At 39.1% G+C, this 25959-nt stretch overlaps 3 protein-coding genes across 7 annotated transcripts in view; all 3 read left to right on the top strand.

Annotated features, from left to right (window-relative positions):
* The first annotated feature begins 1601 nt into the window (after nucleotides 1-1601).
* Nucleotides 1602-12859, top strand: LOC106587131 (uncharacterized). Of its 5 annotated transcripts, none has more exons than XM_014175215.2 (8): nucleotides 1602-1884; nucleotides 3913-3995; nucleotides 4222-4551; nucleotides 5265-5585; nucleotides 7182-7307; nucleotides 8313-8366; nucleotides 9410-9457; nucleotides 9784-12859. In XM_014175215.2, the coding sequence occupies exons 2-8, from the start codon at nucleotides 3923-3925 to the stop codon at nucleotides 9825-9827; spliced, it is 996 nt and encodes a 331-aa protein (XP_014030690.1). In that variant the 5' UTR covers nucleotides 1602-1884; nucleotides 3913-3922; the 3' UTR covers nucleotides 9828-12859. The 5 variants fall into 5 exon arrangements, with proteins under 5 accessions (XP_014030690.1, XP_014030662.2, XP_014030654.2 ...); XM_014175187.2 differs by lacking the exon at nucleotides 1602-1884 and adding an exon at nucleotides 3354-3372 and having other exon boundaries at nucleotides 8334-8366; XM_014175179.2 differs by lacking the exon at nucleotides 1602-1884 and adding an exon at nucleotides 3354-3372.
* Nucleotides 12860-15198: 2339 nt separating this feature from the next.
* LOC106587151 (V-set and immunoglobulin domain-containing protein 1) overlaps nucleotides 15199-25959 on the top strand; it is a 28899-nt gene continuing 18138 nt past the window's right edge. Inside the window, exon 1 of the mRNA XM_045706811.1 lies at nucleotides 15199-15288. Within this exon, the coding sequence (XP_045562767.1) occupies nucleotides 15222-15288 (67 nt within the window). The 5' untranslated portion in view covers nucleotides 15199-15221. The remainder of the gene's footprint in view (nucleotides 15289-25959) is intronic.
* LOC106586503 (CD276 antigen homolog) lies at nucleotides 18143-25599 on the top strand. The gene is made up of 3 exons (XM_045706815.1): nucleotides 18143-18471; nucleotides 19179-19499; nucleotides 23816-25599. Exons 1-3 carry the CDS (start codon nucleotides 18357-18359, stop codon nucleotides 23857-23859), a joined length of 480 nt encoding a protein of 159 aa, XP_045562771.1. The 5' UTR covers nucleotides 18143-18356; the 3' UTR covers nucleotides 23860-25599.

Here is a 25959-nt window from a genome sequence, read left to right as displayed (position 1 = left end):
AATACATGACTGAGTGACTAAGACAACCACTTTAATTTTTTGTTGTTGAATAAAATATAGTCTAAATGACTTCACCACATACCAGTAAATCATCAACCTCTAGTCCTTTACCAATAATTGTACTTTTTTTACAAGCATGATTTGCATAAAAACATGTTTTTGTAGGCCCACTTGATCTGGACCCAAGGCTGCTCAATACCCTTCCTGGTCTCCTTCCCAATGAGGAGGATGGGTTTATAACCAAGTTCATGCAACTCCTGCACTTGAAACACATACATTAACACACTACATTTCTGATCTTTACAGAAAATTCAAAAGTCAACCAGTGTTTGGATGAATTGGCTCTAGAACAGTATGCTCCAACTGTAGGCCTACACAAGCACCCATCTGTCCAATGATGACAAAGTTAATTTAATGCTGTCCATCTGCCCTTTGTTCAATTCAATCATTTAATTTCATATAGCCCTGGTGCACTACTGCATCTGTATTAGATGCTGTATCCTCCATTTCCTCACAACACATTCTGGTAACATCAAATGATAAATATTTCAATAAGAACATATTCAAACCACCCATCTAAAAATGGCTGAATTATAGGCTACATGTTCTTGAATGTACAGTTTTGTGCATGCAGCAGGCATAAATATCATGACACATACTAGTGTTGCAGTATTGAAACAGGTCTCGGTCTACATTCGAGTCCGCATTTTGAGCAGTGGTGTAAAGTACTTAAGTAAAAATACTTGAAAGTATTACTTAAGTCGTTTTTGGGGTATCTGTAATTTACTTTTCTATTTATATTTTTGACAACTTTTACTTTTACTTCACTACATTCCTTAAGAAAATGATGTACTTTTTACTCCATACATTTTCCCTGACACCCAAAAGTACTTGTTACATTTTGAATGCTTAGCAGGACAGGAAAATGGTCCAATTCACACACTCAAGAGAACATCCCTGGTCATCCCTACTGCCTCTTATGTGGCAACTCACTAAACACAAATGTTTAATTTGTAAATGATGTCTGAGTGTTGGAGTGTGCCCCTGGCTATTAGTAAATTTAAAAAACAAGAAACTTATGCCATCTGGTTTGCTTAATATAAGTAATTTAAAATAAATTATAATTGTACTTTTACTTTTACTTTTGATACTTAAGTATATTTTAGCGCTTACATTTACTTTAGATACTTAAGTATATTTAAAACCAAATATTTGTAGACTTTTACTCAAGTAGTATTTTACTGGGTGACTTTCACTTTTACTTGAGTCATTTTCTATTAAGTTATCTTTACTTTAACTCAAGTATGACAATTTGATACTTTTTCCACCACTGATTTTGAGTGTCTTGGTCTCGTCTCAGACACATTTGTACCCGTACAGATAACTTATATGGTCTCGAATTTAGTCAAGTCAGAGATCAGGGGCCATGTGTACTATATGTATCAAGCCTCAGAGTAGGAGTGCATATCTAGGATTAGGCCCCCCGTCCATGAGGTCTGCTAGTCCATGAGGTCCCCTAGTCCCGACGTGACGATTCTATCCCCTTGCCTGATAGACCCACCTGCTCTCTGCTTTCTTCGTGTCAAAGAAGAAGTCCTGCATGTGCGGAGGCATATGTGCACAAACAAACGATAACTTGTGGGGGACATTTATTTTCACATGAGAAAAGCAAATGAACTGGGTATAGGCAGGTAACCAAGTGGTTAAGGAGAAACCCTCTCCTGAACCGTCACCTTGCCGCTGTTGAGAGGCTTGCGTATCGCAATGACCATGAAACGACCAATGCGACAAATCGAAACCGGAAGTTTAGACAGCCTATCAGTGTAATCTTGAATCAGATTCACTCTAACCTTCCACACTGTAACAACCTGAAGCATTTGTGCGGTAAGATTTTAACGTTTTTCGTGTCTCTAGCCTAGCTTTTCTTAATATTGATTCAAGTTTATTAATTGTTGACCATTCATATTGCATTACAAGTGTGCGTTTACCGATTCAAAAAAGAGCCGTCCATTTGGCTCCCTGATTTGCATACTGCTATTATTGATTTTTGAGCTCAAAACAACTTTTTAAATGCAGATAAGTTACAACATTATTATCGAAAGGGTGAATCCTCACTGCAGAAACAATAAATAATGGGGAGAGCGTGTGAATCTGGTCCATGGTCATGTTTGCTGTGTGTAAAAAAAACACGTAATATTCCATATTTGGCCAGGTAACATTTTATTTGAACGCGCATTTCACGATCTGACACAATGATAGCCTTCATTTGGGCTTTACGTTGAAGATTAGCATTTTCTTTAATGGTTCTATGTACATTTTTAAACATTTTGAGAGAAGAACCGTTTGGGAACCCAATGAGCCTTGTCTTTTAAGTGAACAGAGCCAAATGAGCCGGCACCCCGAAAAGACTCAGAATGCCCATTATAGTACAGACGTCAATTCAACGTCAATTCCATGTTGGTTCAACATAATTTCATTTAAATGACGTGGAAACAACGTTGATTCAACCAGTGTGTGCCCACTGCCAGTGGGTGTCTATTTGCATAGTAAAATTATGTATATTTGCACAGTGAAAGGTTTGAGTGCTGCATTTCCAAGTAGGTTATGTTTTATTTTGTATATCAAACATTTTGGAGCTTTATCTACATGTATACTATGTGGAATTGTTTGTTTGTTTTTGGATTCAAACCACAATCAAGTTAAGTGCTAAGTTCATGGGCTAAATTGTACTGACAGAACTTCCTTCTCATTTACTTCCCCTTAAAGTGAAGTGTAATGGAATTCTATGACAGAGGGGGATGTTGCACATTTGTCCCTTGATTATTGCATACATTTTTGCATCTGTAGGCCTATTTCATGCATCTTTCCATAAAAGGTCCCTCCAGAAGCCCTCACTAGGGAGCCCAAAAAATCCCTTATTCTCTCATTGCAGCTGTTTATTCCTTTGGGCATTGTTCAGCTGCATTGGCTCTAGAAGCAATGAGGATATTATGGGGGAGAATAACTTCAACCGCTTTAGTGGTCACTTGAATTAATTTAACAGTACTGTCATCTCCCACACAAGTGTTTCCTTAATAATGGAATGTGTTTCCTTCAGTGAGTGTTATGCTCTTTTGTCTATTTGTATCATGTTCACATTTTGTTGCATTTGTCTGCCATAGAAATAGTTGAAACAGACATGTTGACAATCCAGTTGGGAGGTGACCAGTAGATGGCTAAATAGGGGACAGTTGACGGTGTTGCTTATGTTAGGCCCTCATTCACGATGTACTTAGTTAAGACCTATTCAGCACTTTACTTTAGTCAAATTGGATTTGTTTCTGTTAGCAACTATTTTATTTTTATTTTCGGAGAACAGTTCAGAGGCACTTTGTGAGTGACAGGCAGTTTATAGACTTACCTCTGATGGATTCTGGGTTCTAACTCCTAAACTTGGGATAGGGTTAATTATCAGGTATCCTATTGAAATATTGAGGCTTAGGTTTAGAGGGTCTACACCAGTAGTTAATGGTAATCTGTAGGAGGAAGGTATAATGAAGCTTGGAATGTACTGAGTGTAGGGAAAACGATCATATGTGGCAGGCATTAATAAGGGGGGAGAGTCGTGGATTTGTGATGAAGGGGGTTGAGTTCAGGTCACGTTAAGGGAGAGGGGAAAGTTTATTGCCCGTATCACTTAGTTTCCTGCCTAGCAATAGAGATGCAATGTTTAGCGAGAAGGAGGAGACTCCAACCAGTGGGGTACATATACATACCTCTACTATTGTAACCATGTCTTTGTCTGTTCAGCTGTTCGATCCTTTTGGAAGAATAAACTTGGTTTAAGCGAGTTCTTACTCTGATAATTAAAACTTAACATCTCATACTGCTGTGACAAGTGTTGTCATTGTACATTTCTCTCTTCCGACTCAGGAATCCAAAGATGACCTTAGCCACCACCTTCCTGTTTTTTGCGATCCATTCTGCCTGTATTGGAGCTGGAAATTCCTCGGAGAGTAAGTTGTGCCATGAATGCCATAATAATGGTTATAAAATGTTATATACAAAAATAGATGTATTGTTTTCAGCAGATTGTTAACTTTGTGTTTTGGGAGAACTGTATATTATTTTTTACTAAAAGTTTAGTAAGATTGGTCACATTATGATAAAACTGACTACTATACCAGTTATTCTGTCTTGTATTATTGTCAATTTGTCTCTGTCATGATATTTTACTCACAGAATTTGTCAAAGTGGAGTGTAAAGAAGAATACCATGGGGTTTATGGTCAGCAGTCATTGCTGCAGTGTAATGTCAAAGCTGTTCAGAACGTGACCATCTCGACCGTGACCTGGAAGAGGGTGGAAGTTGATACTCTTTTGTTGGAATACCATGAAGATACATTTAACCTAATTCCTGGGTTTAAATTTGCTGAGCCATCCTGGAACAAGAATAATACGAATGTGTCCTTGTTGTTGACTAATACCAAGATGGCCGACAAGGGGGTGTATGAATGCATGGTGAGAACAGACCGTGGTGATGATATAGCTACAACCAGCCTCAGTGTCAAAGGTGAGTCCTGTACTGTCTACAGTTCAACCAAGTGTGATAATAAAAAGATAAGCACCTTTCAACACAAGTTCATGAAAGGAGAAAACTGAACATGTGAAATATTCAGCCACTCTTGGAGGTCAATAGAAGAATAGAATACAACAACTTTTTAAATGTGTCTCAGCTCATAGCCTTCATCAGGGTGTTATGATGCCCACATGCTGAAATGTGTTGAAATTAAGTTCTATTCAACTTCCATTGTTGTCACACACACGCACTTCCATACATTTTTGATACAAAGTTGATAAGGATGTTTATTCTGGAATATGTTCAGGGGGAGTTCAGATCTTTTTCGTGTGTGTGTGTGGGATTGGACAGCACAGCACAGCCGGAGCCAGAGTTACTTTCTGTTTCAGAATGACACAGAGTATTACCAGTGGGAATGTCCACAACTAGCCACCATAATGTCATTCTACCCATGTCATGCAATCAGTGTTTACACAATAGGCCTAGTGTAATTAGACTAAATTAGAACGAGTGTTAGAGATAGAAGAAAGGTCATTCTAGTTTATTAAAAATCACTCCTCCAGTAATCTCATTCCAAGTTATAACCCTCGGATGGATGTTGAAAAGGTGCAAAGTCTGTCTTAACGATGTTTACTCATTGACGTTGTATAACTACTGATATACCACATATGACCCACATGTATGATAGATTTCTCTCTCTCTTCCAGCTATGTACCTAACTCCAACCATGAGCTCCATCCCTGAGACCAACATCAAAGAGAACACAGATGTGACCATTTTCTGCAACTCTACAGGCGGACAACAGATAGGGTTGATCTGGTGGTTTGACCAGTTTGGCAGCAATAGGACGCGCAGTGCTGAACTGGTGGCCAAAGAGACTGACGATGGACTGTTCAGCCTCTCCAGTAGATTCAAAGTGCTGAAGGCTACTTCCAGTTCCACAAACTACACGTGCAAAGTGCTCAATGTCAATGGTGCCGAGGAGGGGATGGCATCATTTGTGATCCAGTTTGCGGTGAGAGAGTTAGGTACGTGCTGCCATGACTGTTACCTATGGGTATGAATATGTTGGTGATGTCATCCTTTGTAAAAGCAGGGTCAAGTCCAAAACCTGCCAGTCTCCCGTATTCCCTCATCCTGACCCTGATAATTGTAAAACATTTCAGCCTCAATCTAGTCTACTTTTATTAGTATAGGCCTTTTCATGACGTCTTTATCATGTGCGAGCACAATAAAAGTCAGCCTTATAATGAGAGAACAACATGTCACTGAGGAGTGGAGTAGGTCAGGCCGTAACATGCTCCTCAATCTGACTGAACATCTTCCTTGAAACTGGAAAAAAGGAAAATGCTTGTGTTGGTTTGGGTAAGAAACAACAGATATCAATAGTAATGGCATATTTTTGTAGGCACTAACTCCCCCCAATGGTTTGTTGAACAAAGCCTATGGGGAAAATGAGTTTCTGTAGGGTTTTTGGATAAACGCCAAAAATAAGGTCTGTGGTAAACATAGGCTTAGGAGATCTTATACGTTTAGTTCTACGAGATAATCTTCATCAGTGAACATAACTTTTTGTGAATTTTGAAGCCTTTATGTAATTTAATAAAGTACATAAAGGCTTCATAATTCATAAAGGTCATGTTAACTGACTGATATTATCTCATAGAACAAAACGTATAAGATCTCCTAAACCTGTGTTAACCTCTGACCTTATTTTCGGCGTTTCTCATAACCCTATTCGTTCCCCGTTAATTTTCGCCATAGAAATGGCTGAACGAACCAATAGTTACTCATTTGCGGGTTTTAGGGCTACAAGTCGGCAAGCTCTATTCATGCGTGTTTCAACAGGAATCCAGAAGCTCTTCAATGTTTGCTTAACCCAGTCTGCTTGTCATCTGATGAGCCTATAGGAAATTACTAGGTTGATCTGATCCAATAGGTCTATAGAGGGGGAAATAATGATAGTAGAGTTGTAACTACCTGCGCTAGTTGCAAATTAGAGCTCATAGTCTCCAATCTGTCTCTAATGCTCCCTCTTATCACGATTCAGTGCAGTCATAATACCTTCTTACCAGAACATTCTGTCTCTGCAATTGTGTTTCTCATCTCTGGCAGCCATTTTGAATATTCTTTCTTGTCTGCGGTCATCCAGCTGTTGTTTTTTTAGCCTGGCTGGGAATTTTCCAATACAAAGGATCCATCTAATGCCAAAACGAATTGTTCTTAGCAATGGGAAGTAAAGTAGCCCTTTCCTGCTGTCAATGACTGAAAGTGCCCTCTTTGGCCTCATGGGTGAAATGTTATGAATATTTTTCAGAATTTCACAATCAATAAAGTATTTATTTATTTATTTTTAACAAATACGGTGTTTCTATGTCAAAAGGTTCTGTTGTATTTCAGTCTTCAAGATTTGTTTAAGACTAACAATCTCTCTGTGTGACCTTTTATTTATCCCACTGCAGTAAAAGGTTATTAAGATGCATGCAGATTTGAACAGAGCTCAAGTCCATGTGTGTGAAATGCCCTGATACTGACTTTCACCTAACTAACCTTTTTCTCTTGACTTCATATGAGTTGTCTATTTATTTTGTAACTCCCAATTTATGTCCATTTTGTATGTCCAGGTAGTGAAGCTGCCAGATTGGATTCTGTGTCCACCACCAATTGGCTAGCCCCGGTTGTAGTCATAGGATCTCTGATCATTGGACTCCTTATTGCGCTGCTGTTATTTAGGAAGCGCTCCGCCCAACGTAAGTACATGAATTGTCATACTCATATAGTAGAGACTGTCGTCTGTGTATAACTCCATGAACAAATATCATTACATGGAGCTTTGATCTTGTATCTGATCATGTATATGTTTGTCATGCTAGCTGAGTGCTAGATTAACCTGTACAGTGGCCCTGCCTCTGCCAAACCTGCATGCTCTGGCAGCCATCCATTTTTTCTTTGCATGGGGGATTACACAACCTGTAATGTTGTCTGGTAACTCAGCCAATCATTTAGAGTAGTCAAATCAGTGGCGTGTTGTGGGATGCTATTAACCATGAATAGCACTATAGTTAATACTTAATCCAATCCATATTACTATTATAATATACACTGAGTATACCTAACATTAGGAACACCTTCCTATTATTGAGTTGCAAACCCCTTTTGCCCTCAGACAGACTCAATTTGTCAGGGAATGGACTCTACAAGGTGTCGATAGCGTTCCACATGGATGCTGGCCCATGTTGACTCCAATGCTTCCCAAATGGTGCGTCAAGTTGGCTGGTTGTCCTTTGGGTGGTGGACCATTCTTGATACACACAGGAAACTGTTGAGCGTGAAAAACCCAGTAGTGTTGCAGTACTACAATTGCGCCTGGTACCTACTACCATACCCCCGTTGAAAGGCACTTAAATCTTTTGTCTTGCCCATTCACCCTCTGAATGGCACACATACACAATCCATATCTCAATTGTATCAAGGCTTAAACCCTTCTTAAAACTAGTCTCCTCCCCTTCATCTACACTGATTGAAGTGGATTTAACAGGTGACATCAATAAGGGATCATAGCTTTCATCTGGAGTCACCTGGTCAGTCTATGTCATGGAAAGAGCAGGTGTCCTTAATGTTTTGTATACTCAGTGTATAATATTATAATAATACTATTATCTATTAATGGATTAAGCATTAACTGCACTAGTAGGCTATTTATTGTTCATCAACATTACTTTTGGTTTAATGATGATCTTTTTGATTTCATTTAGATTTTGTGTCATTTTTGACAGGAGCTCGAAGGCAGTCCACCTTTCCGTTAATGAGTATGTCCTTCGATATTCAGTATTTATTGAAATATTGAATATTTTATATTTATTTGTCACTTTGGATTTATGGTTTTCCATCTTTCCTAGACAGTTCACAGAATTCCCTGTAAAAGCAATACATATACTTTATAATGACCAGCATCATATTTGGAATGATGTTTTATACTTTTGTTTTATACTTTTATAGCTGTTATAAATTATAACTTTTTATAATACTTGTATAACTGTTATAAAGTATAACAACACTCCATAATGCATTCACATAGCCTGAGTGCCAGTCTGTTTGGGCTATCGTGCCAAATCCTTGTCACTCATTGTCATGCCTAACATTTTTGTCTTGACAATGAGCTATGGAGTTGGCAAGAGTAGTACAAACAGATATTTGACCAGGCCATGCTTTTCACATGCTTTTGGTTTGAGAAACTAGCCACTCAGCCTTGGACAGTGAAACTGTGGCCACTCACCCAGAACACATGTCTGTCTTCTCACCCTTCCAAATCTCCTTACTAACCACATCCTCTATCAGTTCCTCTTTAGTGTAGCTTCAGAGGGAAATATGTCTGATATGCAGTACACACAGTATCTGTCTTAGCTTTCCTATTAAACATGACTATTAGGGTGATTGAATGTAGGTCAAAGGGAAGTGTTTCCTCTGTCACAAGTGGTGTATAAAATGGAGGCCGGATGATTACTAATTGTTTACCAAACCAGTTGGCGATGATGATGGCTCCACTTTTGCATTGTTCCAATGGGGAAATCTTAAGAATTGACTCACCCCTGTACTAATTTCGGTAGTTTAGCTGCATGGCTGTGTTGAAGGGAGATTATGTATTTGGGTCATACTATTATGTAATGCTGGGTGAAATATGGGCCTATCTGCACTGAGGGAAGATTTGCTATCTTGACTAACTTTTCTGCCCGACTGTTAATTTCACTGAACTTTGAAGGAGGCAATGTTCCTCTGGAGATTTAAATGTTAGATGACATTCCTCCACAATATGTCACAGATCAGCTTCTGACTTAGTCTTTTTCTTTTTTAGGTGACCACCAAACAGATACCAGGCATGATCGAGATGTTGAGACAGAAGGTACTGTGTTCAATCTACAATTAATATAGCTAGATTTATATTGTACATCTATAATGAAAATATCGGTCTAAAATATATTGTATTTATAAAAGCTTTTTTCTATTCAGCATCATAGCTTCATAGGGGACATGTTTTTTTTTAAATGATTGATTGTCCTGTAGTTTAACCTTGTGGTTATCTTGTAGTTTACATGCTGCTCGTGCTCCTTGTAATGATTAGTGAAGAGTCTCTCCTGTTTTTACTTTCTATTATTGTGTAACATTATGCTCTTTCTCTCTTTCTCTTTCTCTCTCTCTGTCTCCCTCCCTCCCTCTCCCTCTCTCCAGGTCTAAACTGTGACAGTCCACAGAACCAGCATTCCAGTCTCTAGTAAATGATTCGTTAACTGGCAGTCTCTGGAAGGGATTGTTTCCTTGACGATCAATAAGGGGCTTGTCACTATTTTTTGATGGACTGTTTCCTGTTAAGTGTCCGATGACAGTCACTTTGGCATTCAGGTCATTCTGATTGAGGCATTTGTTTCTTCATAATCTACTGATGATGGCAGCCTTTAAGGTCTGTGGTTGATTACAAATGATATGTAACTGCCCTATATATCAATGTTTCTATACAGGGATGCCATGGTGTCACAATGCTCTAGATTCTACCACTGCAGAACATTGGTATACTGTAATACCAGGTAATCTAATCACTGTACACACTATACAACAAGGTGCATGGTTTAACATTCCATGTTTCCTATACTGTAGATTCTACCATAGTGGTTGTTAATACTATACTGTAACACCATACCATCTAATTACTATAACTTTACACACTGTTCTATACTAAGGTTGTGCGAACATTCAATTTGAACACAGCACTTTTCTGAAAAACATGTAGTAAAACTGGTTTCCCTTCTGAAAGAGGGTTTCGCAAGACTGTACAACAACCACTCTGATAACCAAAAGCCTGTTGCTCCTACCACAGATGATTATGTTTTTGGTCTTCCTCTTTCTCCTTTCTTCTTGTGTTGCGCTATCTGCTGGTGGAAAATTCAGATCAATATTTATATAAATACCAGCCTTTAAACACCGTGGTTGATGACTGTTGATGATGTTTAAAAGACTAACATGATTGGTTCTGTACAGCAGGGTTCCCCAACTGGCGGTCCACGGGCCAAATTGGATTTATTTGCCCCCCAAGTTTTCATAAATGGACTATAAAAACACCAGGAAATCAGCTCCAAGTTATTTTAATTTAAGAAGTCTGTTCCCAAGTGTTCCCACGCATAATAGAGAGACACGTGATCATATAGAAATGTAAGCAAGGTTTGAAATGATTACGTTTTAGTCAAACGTTATATATTTTTGGGCTTCTTGTGTTTCATTTGCAGTCTACACATTTTTTGTAATTATGTTCCGGCCCCCCGACTCAAGAAAAAAATCTTCCCGCGGCTGAATCTAGTTGATGATCCCTGCTATATAGGGTTGCCATAGTGTCAGTATACTGTAGATTCTACCAGCATGATTGTTAAATGGGTACTCTTAACACCAAGCCATCTAATCATTGTACCGTTTCACACTATACTAGAAGGTTCATGAGCAATGTTCCCTCTGATTTTTTTCATCACTGAGCAAACTTCAGGTCTGCTGAGCGCAAACTTGAACGTTGTGAAAATTCTGTCCCACTTCTGGACGCGTGTTTACTGTGAACACTGAGAATGTACCCACTTTAAGTTAGTTTTAACAGTGGTCAAGTAGGCTAGTGTGTCTATTTGATCATAATGTAAGCCTACCAGAGTGGCTTACCATAAAAACCAATGGAACAAATGCATTCCATATCATTTTAAAATGGAAATAGCTGTTCTATCATTCATACAGTAGCAGCAATGTGTGGTGTTCAATGTAGACCTGCATTCAATGAGACTTTTGAAGAAAACATGCGAGGCTTGACATTAGCCTGTTTCTCCACTTGTCCTTCAGACAAGGAGGTGACTGACAATGTTGTTGTGTTGTTTGTTTATGCGTGTACATAGCACTTTTCCAAAAATATGAAGTAAACTGGTTTCACCTCTGAAAGACGATTCCGATAGATACTACTATGCCTGCCACTATTCTCCCTGGACTTTGATTCTGCTACAATGTGTATGTGAAGAAATGCTAGGCTAAATATAAATAGTACATTACTTTTGACTAGAAGGAATCGGGTGCCATTTTGAATTCAACCTTTGACTTGACTTTGTGTAATCTCTGGAATTTATTGTAACATTAACCAACCTAGTTACCAACAGCCAGCCTGTTACTTCAACAGTTCTACTGCAGCAGTTTCTTTTATTTTGTCCTTCCTTTTTCTGCTGGTGGAAAATTCTGATCTATGTCAATGTTTTGCCCAGGCTCGCCTCCATGAAGTCATTTTAATGGTATGCAACAGTATACATGAACAAAAAAATGGACTAGAGTCAATTATTAATCTGAGAGAATTGGTATCAGTTTCAGGGCAACATAGACATTTTCACCTGGTGGTTGATTATGATACATTTGGAAAAACATTTAAAAACGATTTGTGTTATGCAAGGGGCAGCAATTGTCTTATATTTATATAATGATCGTTTCAGTTCCCATGATGTTTTACTGCTATCATGTTGCTGTTGATGGCATTACAAATCGACTGAGAAATCTGTTGTTGTATTGTGGCAACTTGAGGTGAATGCCGTCCACAACTAGACTACACCTCCCACAATTCCTTCTAACTCCTCTACAGTATCTGTTCCTTCTTACTTAAGTGCATACTTGGCAGTTAGCACTGTAGATACAGATATGATGAACCTATTTCTATGCCAGTCAGCATGGAACTAGTCAGGGCTCTTCCAAAGAAGGCTGGACTTTGATCTTTTTTGTTGTCGATTTTTGCTCAGATCTACCATGGTGGCTTGAGATGTTTGTGTGTGAAGTTATGATTATTTCCCAATTCAAACCAAAATAAGACATGTTATTTCGTAGTGTAAGAGGTCAGGATGAGAGAGGAATCCTGTCTATATGTGAAGTGATTATCAAGTGATTATTTTTTTTAAAGACAACTTTCTGTTTTCAGCACATAGATATGCCTGCTCTGCACCTTACCCCATACAACATACTTTGTTATTGCTACATTTTGTATGTTTTTATATGTGACTTTGTTTGTTATTAATTGTAGAATTGAAATTAAAGCTTTTTTACTTTGTCCAGATATAACATGTAAATAATATTTTGTATAATATGTCCTGGTATATTTTGCACTGTGAATTTCCTGTTCAGATCCTGCACTATACTGTTCATTAACTATAGGGCAGTGAGAAAGTTGTTACACTGAACGTTTTGTAAATATTTTCAATTGTTGTTTTTAAATACTATAATCTTTAAACAAATAAAAATCATAATTGATGGGGTGGCTAATCTGCATTCTTTCATGTTCTAAGATCTAAACTGTTTTAATAAGTTTTAAGGAACCAAAAGCAGTAAACCCATTGTGAGGAAAATGTATTTCATTACTGCACAAAGGAAATCATATTTTTTTCTTCAGAATTATGTATTATATACAGTGCCTTGGAAAAGTGTCCCCCCCCCCATTACAACCTGTAAATTAAAGGGATTTTTATTTGGATTCCATGTAATGGACATACACAAAATAGTCCAAATTGGTCAAGTGAAATGAAAAAAATACAAAAACGGAAAAGTGGTGCATGCATATGTATTCAACCCCGTTGCTATGAAACCCCTAAATAAGATCTGGTGCAACCAATTACCTTCGGGAATAATTAATTACATAAAGTCCACCTGTGTGCAATCTAAGCATCACATGATCTGTCACATGATCTCAGTATATATACACTTGTTCTGAAAGGCCCCAGAGTCTGCTACATCACTAAGCAAGCGGTACCATGAAGACCAAGGAGCTCTCCAAACAGGTCAGGGACAAAGTTGTGTAGAAGAAAAGATCAGGGTTGGGTTATAAAAATATATCAGAAACTTTGAACATCCCACAGAGCACCATTAAATCCATTATTCAAAAATGGAAAGACTATGGCACCACTACAAACCTACCAAGAGAGTGCCGCCCACCAAAACTCACGGACCAGGCAAGGAGGGCATTAATCAGAGAGGCAACAAAGAGACCAAAGATAACCCTGAAGGAGCTGCAAAGCTCCACAGCAGAGATTGGAGTATATCTCCATAGGACCACTTTAAGCGGTACACTCCACAGAGCTGGGCTTTACGGAAGAGTGTCCAGAAAAAAGCCATTGCTTAAAGAAAAAAATAAGCAAACACGTTTGGTGTTTGTCAAAAGGCATGTGGGAGACTCCCCAAACATATGGAAGAAGGTACTCTGGTCAGATGAGACTAAAATGTAGCTTTTGTCCATCAAGGAAAATGCTATGCCTGACACACACCCAACACCTCTCATCACCCTGAGAACACCATACCCACAGTGAAGCATGGTGGTGGCAACATCATGCTGTGGGGATGTTTTTTATCGGCAGGGACTGGGAAACTGGTCAGAATTGAAGGAATGATGGATGGAGCTAAATACAAGGAAATTCTTGAGGGAAACCTGTTTCAGTCTTCTAGAGATTTGAGACTGGGACGGAGTTTCACCTTCCAGCAGGACAATGACCCTAAGCATACTGCTAAAGCAACACTCGAGTGGTTTAAGGGGAAACATTTAAATGTCTTGGAATGGCCTAGTCAAAGCCCAGACCTCAATCCAATTGAGAATCTGTGGTATGACTTAAAGATTGCTGTATACCAGTAGGAACCCATTCAACTTGAAGGAGCTGGAGCAGTTTTGCCTTGAAGAATGGTCAAAAATCCAAGTGGCCAGATGTGCCAAGCTTATAGAGACATATCCCAAGAGACTTGCAGCTGTAATTGCTGCCAAAGGTGGCTCTACAAAATATTGACTTTTGGGGGGGGGTGAATAGTTATGCACGCTCAAGTTTTCAGTTTTTTAAAAACTTATATCTTGTTTGTTTCACAATGAAAAAATATGTTGCATCTTCAAAGTGGTAGGCATGTTGTGTAAATCAAATGATACAACCCCGCCAAAAAAATATTTTAATTTCAGGTTGTAAGGCAACAAAATAGGAAAAATGCCAAGGGGGTGAATACTTTCGCAAGGCACTGTAAGTAGTTACAGTACCTGAAGACTGTATTGTTTTAGCCCAGCGACAGTACATTAGTACACAGTAGCAAAACAATTCGCAACGGAAAACTTATCTTATGTTCAGGTGGTCCCTCTACATCAGCTTTCATTTCGTCCCTTGTGAATATGGTTTGATTGAGATGTGACACTGAACAGAAGCAACATGTCCACTAGAGGAATTTCTCTCCTCACATTAAAATTCTGATGCAAAAGCGTGAGAAGAGATATGAGCTGAGTTTGATTAACATTGAGAAAAATCAGCATCTGACAGATAAATAACATGAACACAACATGATGTAACTTTGATATGCTTTAACATGCCTGTAGATATGTGAATTTACAGATAGGTCTGTTGTTGTGTTTTTATAACAATGCAATCCATCTGAACTCTCCACTCACCATATTTTTAAACTAACACAATAAACCATTGAAATTATAACATATATATAGAATTTGATTCAATTAAGAATTCTAAATTAGACTGCAGTAATACATGAAGGTGTGGTTGACTGTGAGGGACTGTTATGTCAGATGTATCCTATTTCCTGTGTATTTATAAGTAGATGTCAGACAGACAGACAACAGTATACAGACAGCTGTGGTGATGGTGATGTCCCTGCTGAAGTGTTTGTTGTTCTACTTCTCATTCAATGAGTTGACCACAGCAGCAGGTAAGGCAAGCTGTTTCTTCCCACCAATCAAGGTTGATTCTGTGTTAAATCATCTTAAATCATCGAAGTGAAGGTTCTGAGTCTTGCAAATGTTTAATTTTGTGTATCCAACATATTGGAACTTTCTCCATATGTCAAGTATACTATATGGATTTTTTTTCTCTCAAACAACAACCATGTTAGTGGGGTCCTACGTCCTTTTAATCCCTTGATCATTGCCTGCATTTTTGCATCCGTCGGCCTATTTCATGCATCATTCTGTAAAATGTCCTTCCAGTAGCCCTCACAAGGGAGGAAAAAATCCCTTATTCTCTCATTGCAGTTGTTAATTCTTTGGGCATTGTTCAGCTGCATTGGCTCTAGAAGCAATGAGGATATTATGGGGGAGAATAACTTCAACAGCTTTAGTGGTCACTTGAATTAATTTAACAGTACTGTCATCTCCCACACAAGTGTTTCCTTAATAATGGAATGTGTTTCCTTCAGTGTGAAAAAAAAGCCTTTCGCAATTGACTTTTCCCTCCCATACTAGCTCTGACTTTGCTGATTGCTACTTTACTGAGGAAAAATGTATTTACTATGACTGTGATATGTGGTTGATCCATCTAGCTAGACTACATTACCAAACGTTTGTGGGCACCTGCTCGTCAAACATCTCGTTCCAAAATCATGGGCATTAATATGGAGTTGGTCCCCACTTTGCTGCTATAACAGCCTCCACTCTTCTGGGAAGACTTTCCAGCAATGTTGGAACATTGCTGTGAGGACTTGCTTCCATTCAGCCACAAGAGCATTAGTGAGGTCGGGCACTGACGTTGGGCGATTAGGCCTGGCTTGCAGTCGGCGTTCCAATTCATCCCAAAGGTGTTCAATGGGGTTGAAGTCAGGGCTCTGTGCAGGCCAGTCAAGTTCTTCCACACCGATCTCAACAAACCATTTCTGTATGAAACTCGCTTTGTGCACGGGGGCATTGTCATGCTGAAAGTACAGAATCGTCTAGAAAGTCATTGTATGCTGTAGCATTAAGATTTCCCTTCACTGGAACTAAGAGGCCTAGCCCAAACCATGAAAAACAGCCCCAGATCATTATTCCTCCTCCACCAAACTTTATAGTGGGCTCTATGCATTCAGGCAGGTAGCATTCTCCTAGCATCTGTCAAACCCAGATTAGTCCGTCAGACTGCCAGATGGTGAAGCGTGATTTATCACTCCAGAGAACGCGTTTCCACTGCTCCAGAGTCCAATGGCGGCAAGTTTTACACCACTCCAGCCGACATTTGGCATTGCACATAGTGATCTTAGGCTTCTGTGCGGCTGCTCGGCAATGGAAACCCATTTCATGAAGCTCCCGACGAACAGTTCTTGTGCTGACATTGCTTCCAGAGGCAGTTTAGAACTTGGTAGTGAGTGTTGCAACCGAGGACAGACGATTTTTACGCGCTTCAGCACTTGCCAGTCCCAGTCTGTGAGCTTGTGTGTCCTACCACCTCACAGCTGAGCCGTTGTTGCTCCTAGACGTTTCCACTTCACAATAACAACACTTATAGTAGACCGGGGCAGCTCTAGCAGGGCAGAAATTTGATGAACTGACTTGTTGGAAAGATGACATTCTAAGATGGTGCCACATTGAAAGTCACTGCGTTCTTCAGTAAGGCTATTCTACTGCCAATGTTTGTCTATGGAGATTGCATAGATGTGTGTTCAATATTATACACCTGTCATTAACGGATGTGGCTGAAATAGCTGAATCCACTAATTTGAAGGGGTGTCCACATACTTTGGTATATATAGTGTATCTTAAGATGAACACTTAAGTCGCTTTGAATAAGAGTGTCTGACTAAATTGTAAAATGTTATGCTCTTTTGTCTATTTGTATAATGTTCACATTTGATTGTATTTGCCTGCCAAACAAATAGTTGAAACAGGCATGTTGACAATCCAGATGGGAGGTGACAAATAGATCGTTTAATAGGGGACAGTTGCCTGATGGCCTGTGTTAGGCCCTCATTCACTATGCACTTATACTGAACAAAAATATAAACGCAACATGTAAAGTGTTGGTCCCATGTCTCATGAGCTGAAATATAAGATCCCAGAAAAATGTTGTGAACAAATTTGTTTACATCCCTATTAGTGAGCATTTCTCCTTTGCCAAGATAATCCATCCACCTGACAGGTGTGGCATATCAAGAAGCTGATTAAACAGCATGATCATTACACAAGTGCACCTTGTGCTGGGGACAATAAAAGGCCACTCTAAAATGTGCAGTTTTGTCACAGATGTCTCAAGTTTTGAGGGGAGTGCAATTGGCATGCTGCCTGCAGGAAAGTCCACCAGAGCTGTTGTCAGAGATTGTAATGTTTATTTCTATACCATAAGCCACCTCCAACGTCCTTTTAGGGAATTTGGCAGTAAGTCCAACCGGCCTCACAACCGCAGACAAGTGTATTGCTTCGTGTGGGCAAGCGGTTTGCTGAGTCAAAGTTGTGAACAAAGTTCCCAATGGTGGCGATGGGGTTATGGTATGGGCTGGGATGGTATAAGCTGTGGACAATGAACACAATTGCATTTTATCGATGGCAATTTGAATGCACAGAAATACTGTGAGGCCCTTTTATTTTTAAAGGTGTCTGTGACCAACAGATGCATCTGTATTCCCAGTCATGTGATATCCATAGATTATGGCCTAATGAGTGATAGGCAGTCTATAGACCTACCTCACGCAGTCTATAGACTTACCTCATACTGCTGTGACAAGTGTTGTCATTGTACATTTCTCTCTTCCTACTCAGGAATCCAAAGATGACTTTAGCTACCACCTTCCTGTTTTTTGCGATCCATTTTGCCTGTATCAGAGCTGGAAATTCCTCTGTGAGTAAATTGTGCCATAATAATGGTTATAAAATGTTATATACAAAAATAGATGTTTTGTTTTCAGCAGATTGTTAACTTTGTGTTTTGGGAGAACTGGAAGAGGGTGGAAGTTGATACTCTTTTGTTGGAATACCATGAAGATACATTTCACCTGGGTTTAAATTTGCTGAGCCATCCTGGAACAAGAATAATATGAATGTATCCTTGTTGTTGACTAATACCAAGATGGCCGACAAGGGGGTGTATGAATGCATGGTGAGAACAGACCGTGGTGATGATATAGCTACAACCAGCCTCAGTGTCAAAGGTGAGTCCTGTACTGTCTACAGTTCAACCAAGTGTGATAATAAAAAGATAAGCACCTTTCAACACAAGTTCATGAAAGGAGAAAACTGAACATGTGAAATATTCAGCCACTCTTGGAGGTCAATAGAAGAATAGAATACAACAACTTTTTAAATGTGTCTCAGCTCATAGCCTTCATCAGGGTGTTATGATGCCCACATGCTGAAATGTGTTGAAATTAAGTTCTATTCAACTTCCATTGTTGTCACACACACGCACTTCCATACATTTTTGATACAAAGTTGATAAGGATGTTTATTCTGGAATATGTTCAGGGGGAGTTCAGATCTTTTTCGTGTGTGTGTGTGGGATTGGACAGCACAGCACAGCCGGAGCCAGAGTTACTTTCTGTTTCAGAATGACACAGAGTATTACCAGTGGGAATGTCCACAACTAGCCACCATAATGTCATTCTACCCATGTCATGCAATCAGTGTTTACACAATAGGCCTAGTGTAATTAGACTAAATTAGAACGAGTGTTAGAGATAGAAGAAAGGTCATTCCAGTTTATTAAAATCACTTCTCCAGTAATCTCATTCCAAGTTATAACCCTCGGATGGATGTTGAAAAGGTGCAAAGTCTGTCTTAACGATGTTTACTCATTGCCGTTTTTGCGAACTGCACCCACATGTATGTAATATAATTTATCTTCCTCTCTCTCTTCCAGCTATGTACAAATCACCAACCATGAGTCCCATTCCTGAGAACTGCATCAAACAGAACACAGATGTGACCATTTTCTGCAACTCTACAGGCGGGCACCAGAAAGGGTTGTTCCAGTGGTTTTACCAGTTTGGCACAAACTGCAAAGGCAGTGCTGAACTTCTGGCCAAAAAGACAGACGACAAACCGTTTAGCCTCTCCAGTAAACTAACAGTTCTGAAGGCTACATACAGTGGTTCCACAAACTACTCATGCACAGTGCACAACACCAATGGAGTCCAGGAGAGGAAGGCATCGTTTGAGATCCCGTTTGTATGTTCAGCAGGTACGTTCTGCCATCGTGGTCTGTATACATGAATGATGTTTGTGATGTCATCCTTTTTGAAAGCAGGGCAAAATCCAAAACCTGCCAGTCTCCCGTATTCCCTCATCCTGATCCTGATCATTGTAAATAATTCAGCCTCAATCTAGTCTACTTTTATTAGTATAGGCCTTTTCATGACGTCTTTATCATGTGCGAGCACAATAAAAGTCAGCCTTATAATGAGAGAACAACATGTCACTGAGGAGTGGAGTAGGTCAGGCCGTAACATGCTCCTCAATCTGACTGAACATCTTCCTTGAAACTGGAAAAAAGGAAAATGCTTGTGTTGGTTTGGGTAAGAAACATTCCATGCATGTTTCAACATGAAGACAGAAGCTCTTCAATGTTTGCTTAACCCAGTCTGCTTGTCATCTGATGAGCCTATAGGAAATTACTAGGTTGATCTGATCCAATAGGTCTATAGAGGGGGAAATAATGATAGTGGAGTTGTAACTACCGGCGCTAGTTGCAAGTTAGAGCTCATAGTCTCCAATCTGTCTCTAATGCTCCCTCTTATCACGATTCAGTGCAGTCATAATACCTTCTTACCAGAACAGTCTGTCTCTGCAGTTGTGTTTCTTACCTCTGGCAGCCATTTTGAATGTTTTATTCTGACCTGCCTGGCTGGGAATTTCCAAATAAAAATGATCCATCTGATGTGAAAACGAATTAGTCTTAGCAATGGGAAGTAAATTAAGATTATATTTAGATTAGAAAAGAGCTCTAGTCTGTGTGTTTATTTTAAGATAAGTCAGAAAAATGACTTATTAAAATTAATAATCAGAAAAATTTGACCAGTCATAGCTAACCTTTTCCTCTGGATTTGATATTTTAGAAAAATATTGGAACTTCTATTTAGTAGAAATGACATTGATCTTTGGTTGACTGAATCCAGGTCTACTGGATTAGATTTGTAAAAAAAATCAATCTGATTTTATTTGTTCTAAATTATGGACTTTGTGCATCTATATCTGGTGACAGATAGAGTAGCACTACGTGTATTTAATTCAAAAACACGTGCATTTCCTATTTCATTTGTAAATTGTTTATTTTCCCCCCAAAATATGATTTTGCTTCTGATTCCACCACCCAGTGGCTTGCCCTAGTTGGGGTCATAGGATCTCTGGTCATTGTGCTGCTATTTAAGAAGCGCTCCGTCCAATGTAAGTACATGAATTGTCATACTCATACATTACAGACTGATGACAGCTCTCTTAGACTGTGTGTTACGTGGGCCTGGCTGATATGTGTGATCTCTCTCTCTGTGTGTGTGTGTGTGTGTGTGTGTGTGTGTGTGTGTGTGTGTGTGTGTGTGTGTGTGTGTGTGTGTAACTCCTCCATGAACAGATATCATTGTATGAAGCTTTGTTGGGTACCATGGATCTCTGCTTGGCATGCTAGTTTGTGCTGAATAACCTGCGCAGTGGGACTGGATGCTTTGGCAGTTGGCAGCCACCCATTTTGGCTCTGAATGGGGATGTTTACCTTAAAGTTGCACTGCCAAGTACCTCAGTAGTCAAACAACCTAGTGAAAATACTCAGCCAGTTGTCAAGTACGGTAGATAAACATCAGAAGACATCTTTACTATATGATCAGTGGCTTTCAGCCATGTGTGGTAAAGGCTTATACTAACCATGAAAAACAGTGTATTTGATGCTCAATCCAAGTCAATATTAATGGATTAAGCATGAAATGCACTAGTAGGCTATTTATTGTTCATCAACATTGCATTTGGTTTACTGATTAGATTTTTTATGTATACTGTACAAAAGTATAAACGCAACATGCAACAATTTCAGGACCAGTTTAGCAGAATTAGTTTTTTTTATTACAGACAGAAATACTCTTCAGTTTCATCAGCTGTCTGGTTGGTTGGTCTCAGATGATCCTGCAGGTGAAGAAGCCTGAGGTGGAGGTCCTGGGCTGGGGTGGTTACACGTGGTCTGCGGTTGTGAGGCCGGTTGGACGTACTGCCAAATTCTCTAAAACGACGTTGGAGGCAGGTTATGGTAGAGAAGTGAACATTAAATTCTCTGGCAACAGCTCTAATGGAAATTCCTGCAGTCAACATGCCAAATGCACACTCACTCAAAACTAGAGACATCTATGGCATTGTGATGTGTGACAAAACTGCGCATTTTAGACTGGCCTTTTATTGTCCCCAGCACAAGATGCACCTGTGTATTGATGTTGTTTAATCAGCTTCTTGATATGCCACACTTCTCAGGTGGATGGATTATTTTTGCAAAGGAGAAATGCTCACTAACAGGCTTGTAAACAAATTTGTGTGCAAAATTTGAGAGAAATAAGCTTTTTGTGCATATGGAACATTTCTGGGATCTTTTTTTTCAGCTCATGAAACATGGGACCAACACTTTACATGTTGCATTCATATTTTTGTTCAGTATAGTTTGTTTTAGGATATATTGTAATAGTAGGTTTTGTGTAATTTTTTTCACAGGTGCTCGAAGGCAGTCCACCTTGCCATTAATGAGTATGTCCTTCAATTGTCACGTCCTGACCAGTAAAGAGGTTATTTGTTATTGTAGTTTGGTCAGGACGTGGCAGGGGGTGTTTGTTTTATGTGGTTCGGGGTTTGTTGGTCTATGTTCTTGTTAGTTTATTTCTATGTTAGTTCTAGTATGTCTAGTTCTATGTTTAGTTAATGGGGTTGACCTTCAATTGGAAGCAGCTGCTCCTAGTTGCTTCTAATTGAAGGTCTTATTTAGGAGGGGTGTTTTTTTCTATGGGATTTGTGGGTGTTGTTTCCTGTTTTGTGTCTGTGCACCTGACAGGACTGTTTAGTGTCGTTCGTTGTTTTGTATACGTGTTTCTTTTGTTTTTCCTTCTTTTGATTTAATAAAGAAGATGAGTATACACGTTCCTGCTGCACCTTGGTCTAATCCTTACGACGCCCGTTACATCAATATTCAGTATTTATTAAAACATTTGATTTGAATTTGTCACTTTGGGTTTATGGTTTCCCATTTTTCCTAGACAATTCACAGAATACACTGTACAAGCAATACATATACTTTATAATGACCAGCATCATATTTGATCAAAATTATAACTCAACAAGTGATTACTACAACACTCCATAATGCATTCATATAGCCTGAGTGCCAGTCTGTTTGGTCTATCATGCCAACTCCTTGTCACTCATTGTCATGCCTAACATTTTTGTCTTGACAATGAGCTATGGAGTTGGTAAGAGTAGTACAAACAGATATTTTACCAGGCTAGCATTCACATGCTTTTGGTTTATGAAACTAGCCACTTTGGACAGTGAAACTGGCCACTCACCCAGAACACATGTCTGTCTGTTCTCACCCTTCCAAATCTCCTTACTAACCACATCCTCTATCAGTTCCTCTTTAGTGTAGCTTCAGAGGGAAATATGTCTGATATGCAGTACACACAGTATCTGTCACATGACTATTAGGGTGATTGAATGTAGGTCAAAGGGAAGTGTTTCATCTGTCACAAGTGGAGTATAAAATGGAGGCCGGATGATTACTAATTGTTTACCAAACCAGTTGGCGATGATGATGGCTCCACTTTTGCATTGTTCCAATGGGGAAATCTTAAGAATTGACTCACCCCTGTACTAATTTCGGTAGTTTAGCTGCATGGCTGTGTTGAAGGGAGATTATGTATTTGGGTCATACTATTATGTAATGCTGGGTGAAATATGGGCCTATCTGCACTGAGGGAAGATTTGCTATCTTGACTAACTTTTCTGCCCGACTGTTAATTTCACTGAACTTTGAAGGAGGCAATGTTCCTCTGGAGATTTAAATGTTAGATGACATTCCTCCACAATATGTCACAGATCAGCTTCTGACTTGTCCTTGTTGGTTATAGATCACAGTGGCCACCCAACAGACAGGCATCACAATGATGAGGCAGAAGGAAAAGTTATCCTCACTGTACATCTATAATGACTATATCTAAAACATATTATCTACATCTACTGTATTTATAATAGCTCTTTTTCTATTCAGCATCATAGCTTCATAGGGGACATGTTTTTTTAAATGATTGATTGTCCTGTAGTTAACCTTGTGGTTATCTTGTAGTTTACATGCTGCTCGTGCTCCTTGTAATGATTAGTGAAGAGTCTCTCCTGTTTTTACTTTCTATTATTGTGTGACATTATGCTCTCTCTCTCTCTCTCTCTCTCTCTCACTCTTCTCTCTCTCTTTCTCTTTCTCTAACTTTCTCTTTCTCTCAACCTCTCTTTCTATTTCCCTCTCTCACTCCCTCTCTCCAGGTCTAAACTGTGACAGTCCACAGAACCAGCATTCCAGTCTCTAGTAAATGATTCGTTAACTGGCAGTCTCTGGAAGGGATTGTTTCCTTGACGATCAATAAGGGGCTTGTCACTATTTTTTGATGGACTGTTTCCTGTTAAGTGTCCGATGACAGTCACTTTGGCATTCAGGTCATTCTGATTGAGGCATTTGTTTCTTCATAATCTACTGATGATGGCAGCCTTTAAGGTCTGTGGTTGATTACAAATTATATGTAACTGCCCTATATATCAATGTTTCTATACAGGGTTGCCATGGTGTCACAATGCTCTAGATTCTACCACTGCAGAACATTGGTATACTGTAATACCAGGTAATCTAATCACTGTACACACTATACTACAAGGTGCATGGTTTAACATTCCATGTTTCCTATACTGTAGGTTCTACCATAGTGGTTGTGATTACTATACTGTAACACCATACCATCTAATCACTATAACTTTACACACTGTTCTATACTAAGGTTGTGCGAACATTCAATTTGAACACAGCACTTTTCTGAAAAACATGTAGTAAAACTGGTTTCCCTTCTGAAAGAGGGTTTCGCAAGACTGTACAACAACCACTCTGATAACCAAAAGCCTGTTGCTCCTACCACAGATGATTATGTTTTTGGTCTTCCTCTTTCTCCTTTCTTCTTGTGTTGCGCTATCTGCTGGTGGAAAATTCAGATCAATATTTATTTCTTGCCCAGGGCTCGCCTCCATGAAGGCAGTGCAATGGAACGCAACTGTAAACCTGAAAAACAAGAGTCAATTGTTCATCTGAGAGAATTGGTTTCAGTTTCAAGTTGAACATAGAAATGTTTACCTGGTGGTTGTTTATGATACTTTTGAAAATGCCACAATTGTTTTATGTTATGAAAGAGGCTGCTATTGTCTTAATGTTGCAGTTATATAATGACTGTTTCAGTTCCCATTATGTTTTATTGCTATCATGTTTACTGCTGTCATATAGACTGAGAAATTCGCAGTTCAACGAAATGTGTTATTTCTTCTCTGTATGTGTAACGTCCGTTGTTGGAATGAGACCAAGGCGCAGCGTGGGTTGGGTTCATCATACTTTAATATAAATGGTGAACCAGCAAAAACCAAAACAAGAAGCAACACAACAAACGACCAGTTTCGCAGACTACTCACAGCAATGCAAAAACAACTTCCCACACAGACAGGTGGAAAAAGGGTTACCTAAGTATGGCTCCCAATCAGCGACAACGATGTACAGCTGTCCCTGATTGAGAGCCATACCAGGCCAAAACACAGAAATACAAAACATAGATAGGGAACATAGAATGCCGACCCCAACTCACGCCCTGACCAAACCACAATAGAGACATAAAAAGGAACTCTAAGGTCAGGGCGTGACAGTATGAAGTGTATATCAAGTGATTTGTTGGAAAAAAAGGCAACTTCCTGTTTTCTGCACATAGATGCTTGCATGCTTGAGGCCTACTCCGCACTTTAACCCGTATAACAGACATTTTTGTTGCTACATTTTGTATGTTTTTATATGTGACTTTGTTTGTTATTAATGCGATAATTGAGATGAAAGCTTTTCTCCTTTGTCCCCCCCAAAAATGTGAATCATCTTTTGTATGATGTTTTTTTGTGTATTTCGCACTGTGAAATTCCTTTTCAAATCCCACACCTTGACACTGTTCAGGTTTTGTAAATAGGATGAAGATTTTAATTGTTGTTTTTAATTACTACAATCCTATAAACAAATAAAAATCATAATTGATTGGGTGGCTAATCTGAATTTTTTTATGTTCCAAGATCTAAACTGTTTAAATAAGTTTTAAGGAACCAAAAGCGGTAAACCCATTGTGAGGAAAATTTATGTAATTACTGCACAAATATATATTTTTTATCCATCATTATGTATTATATAAGTAGTTACAGTACCTGAAGACTGTTTCTTTTTGCCCAGCAACAGTACAGGGTTGCATTCATTAATGCACACAGTAGCAAAACTATTTGCAACAGAAAACAAATATGAAATCAAACTTTATTTGCCACATGCGCCGAATACAACAAGTGCAGACTTTACCGTGAAACGCTTACTTACAAGCTTAACTAACTGTGCAGTTCAAGAAGAAGAA

Source organism: Salmo salar, chromosome ssa02, assembly GCF_905237065.1.
Source record: "Salmo salar chromosome ssa02, Ssal_v3.1, whole genome shotgun sequence".
Lineage (NCBI taxonomy): Eukaryota > Metazoa > Chordata > Actinopteri > Salmoniformes > Salmonidae > Salmo > Salmo salar.
The sequence above is the reverse complement of the archived record's forward strand: the minus strand, read 5'-3'. Positions and strand labels throughout refer to the sequence as shown.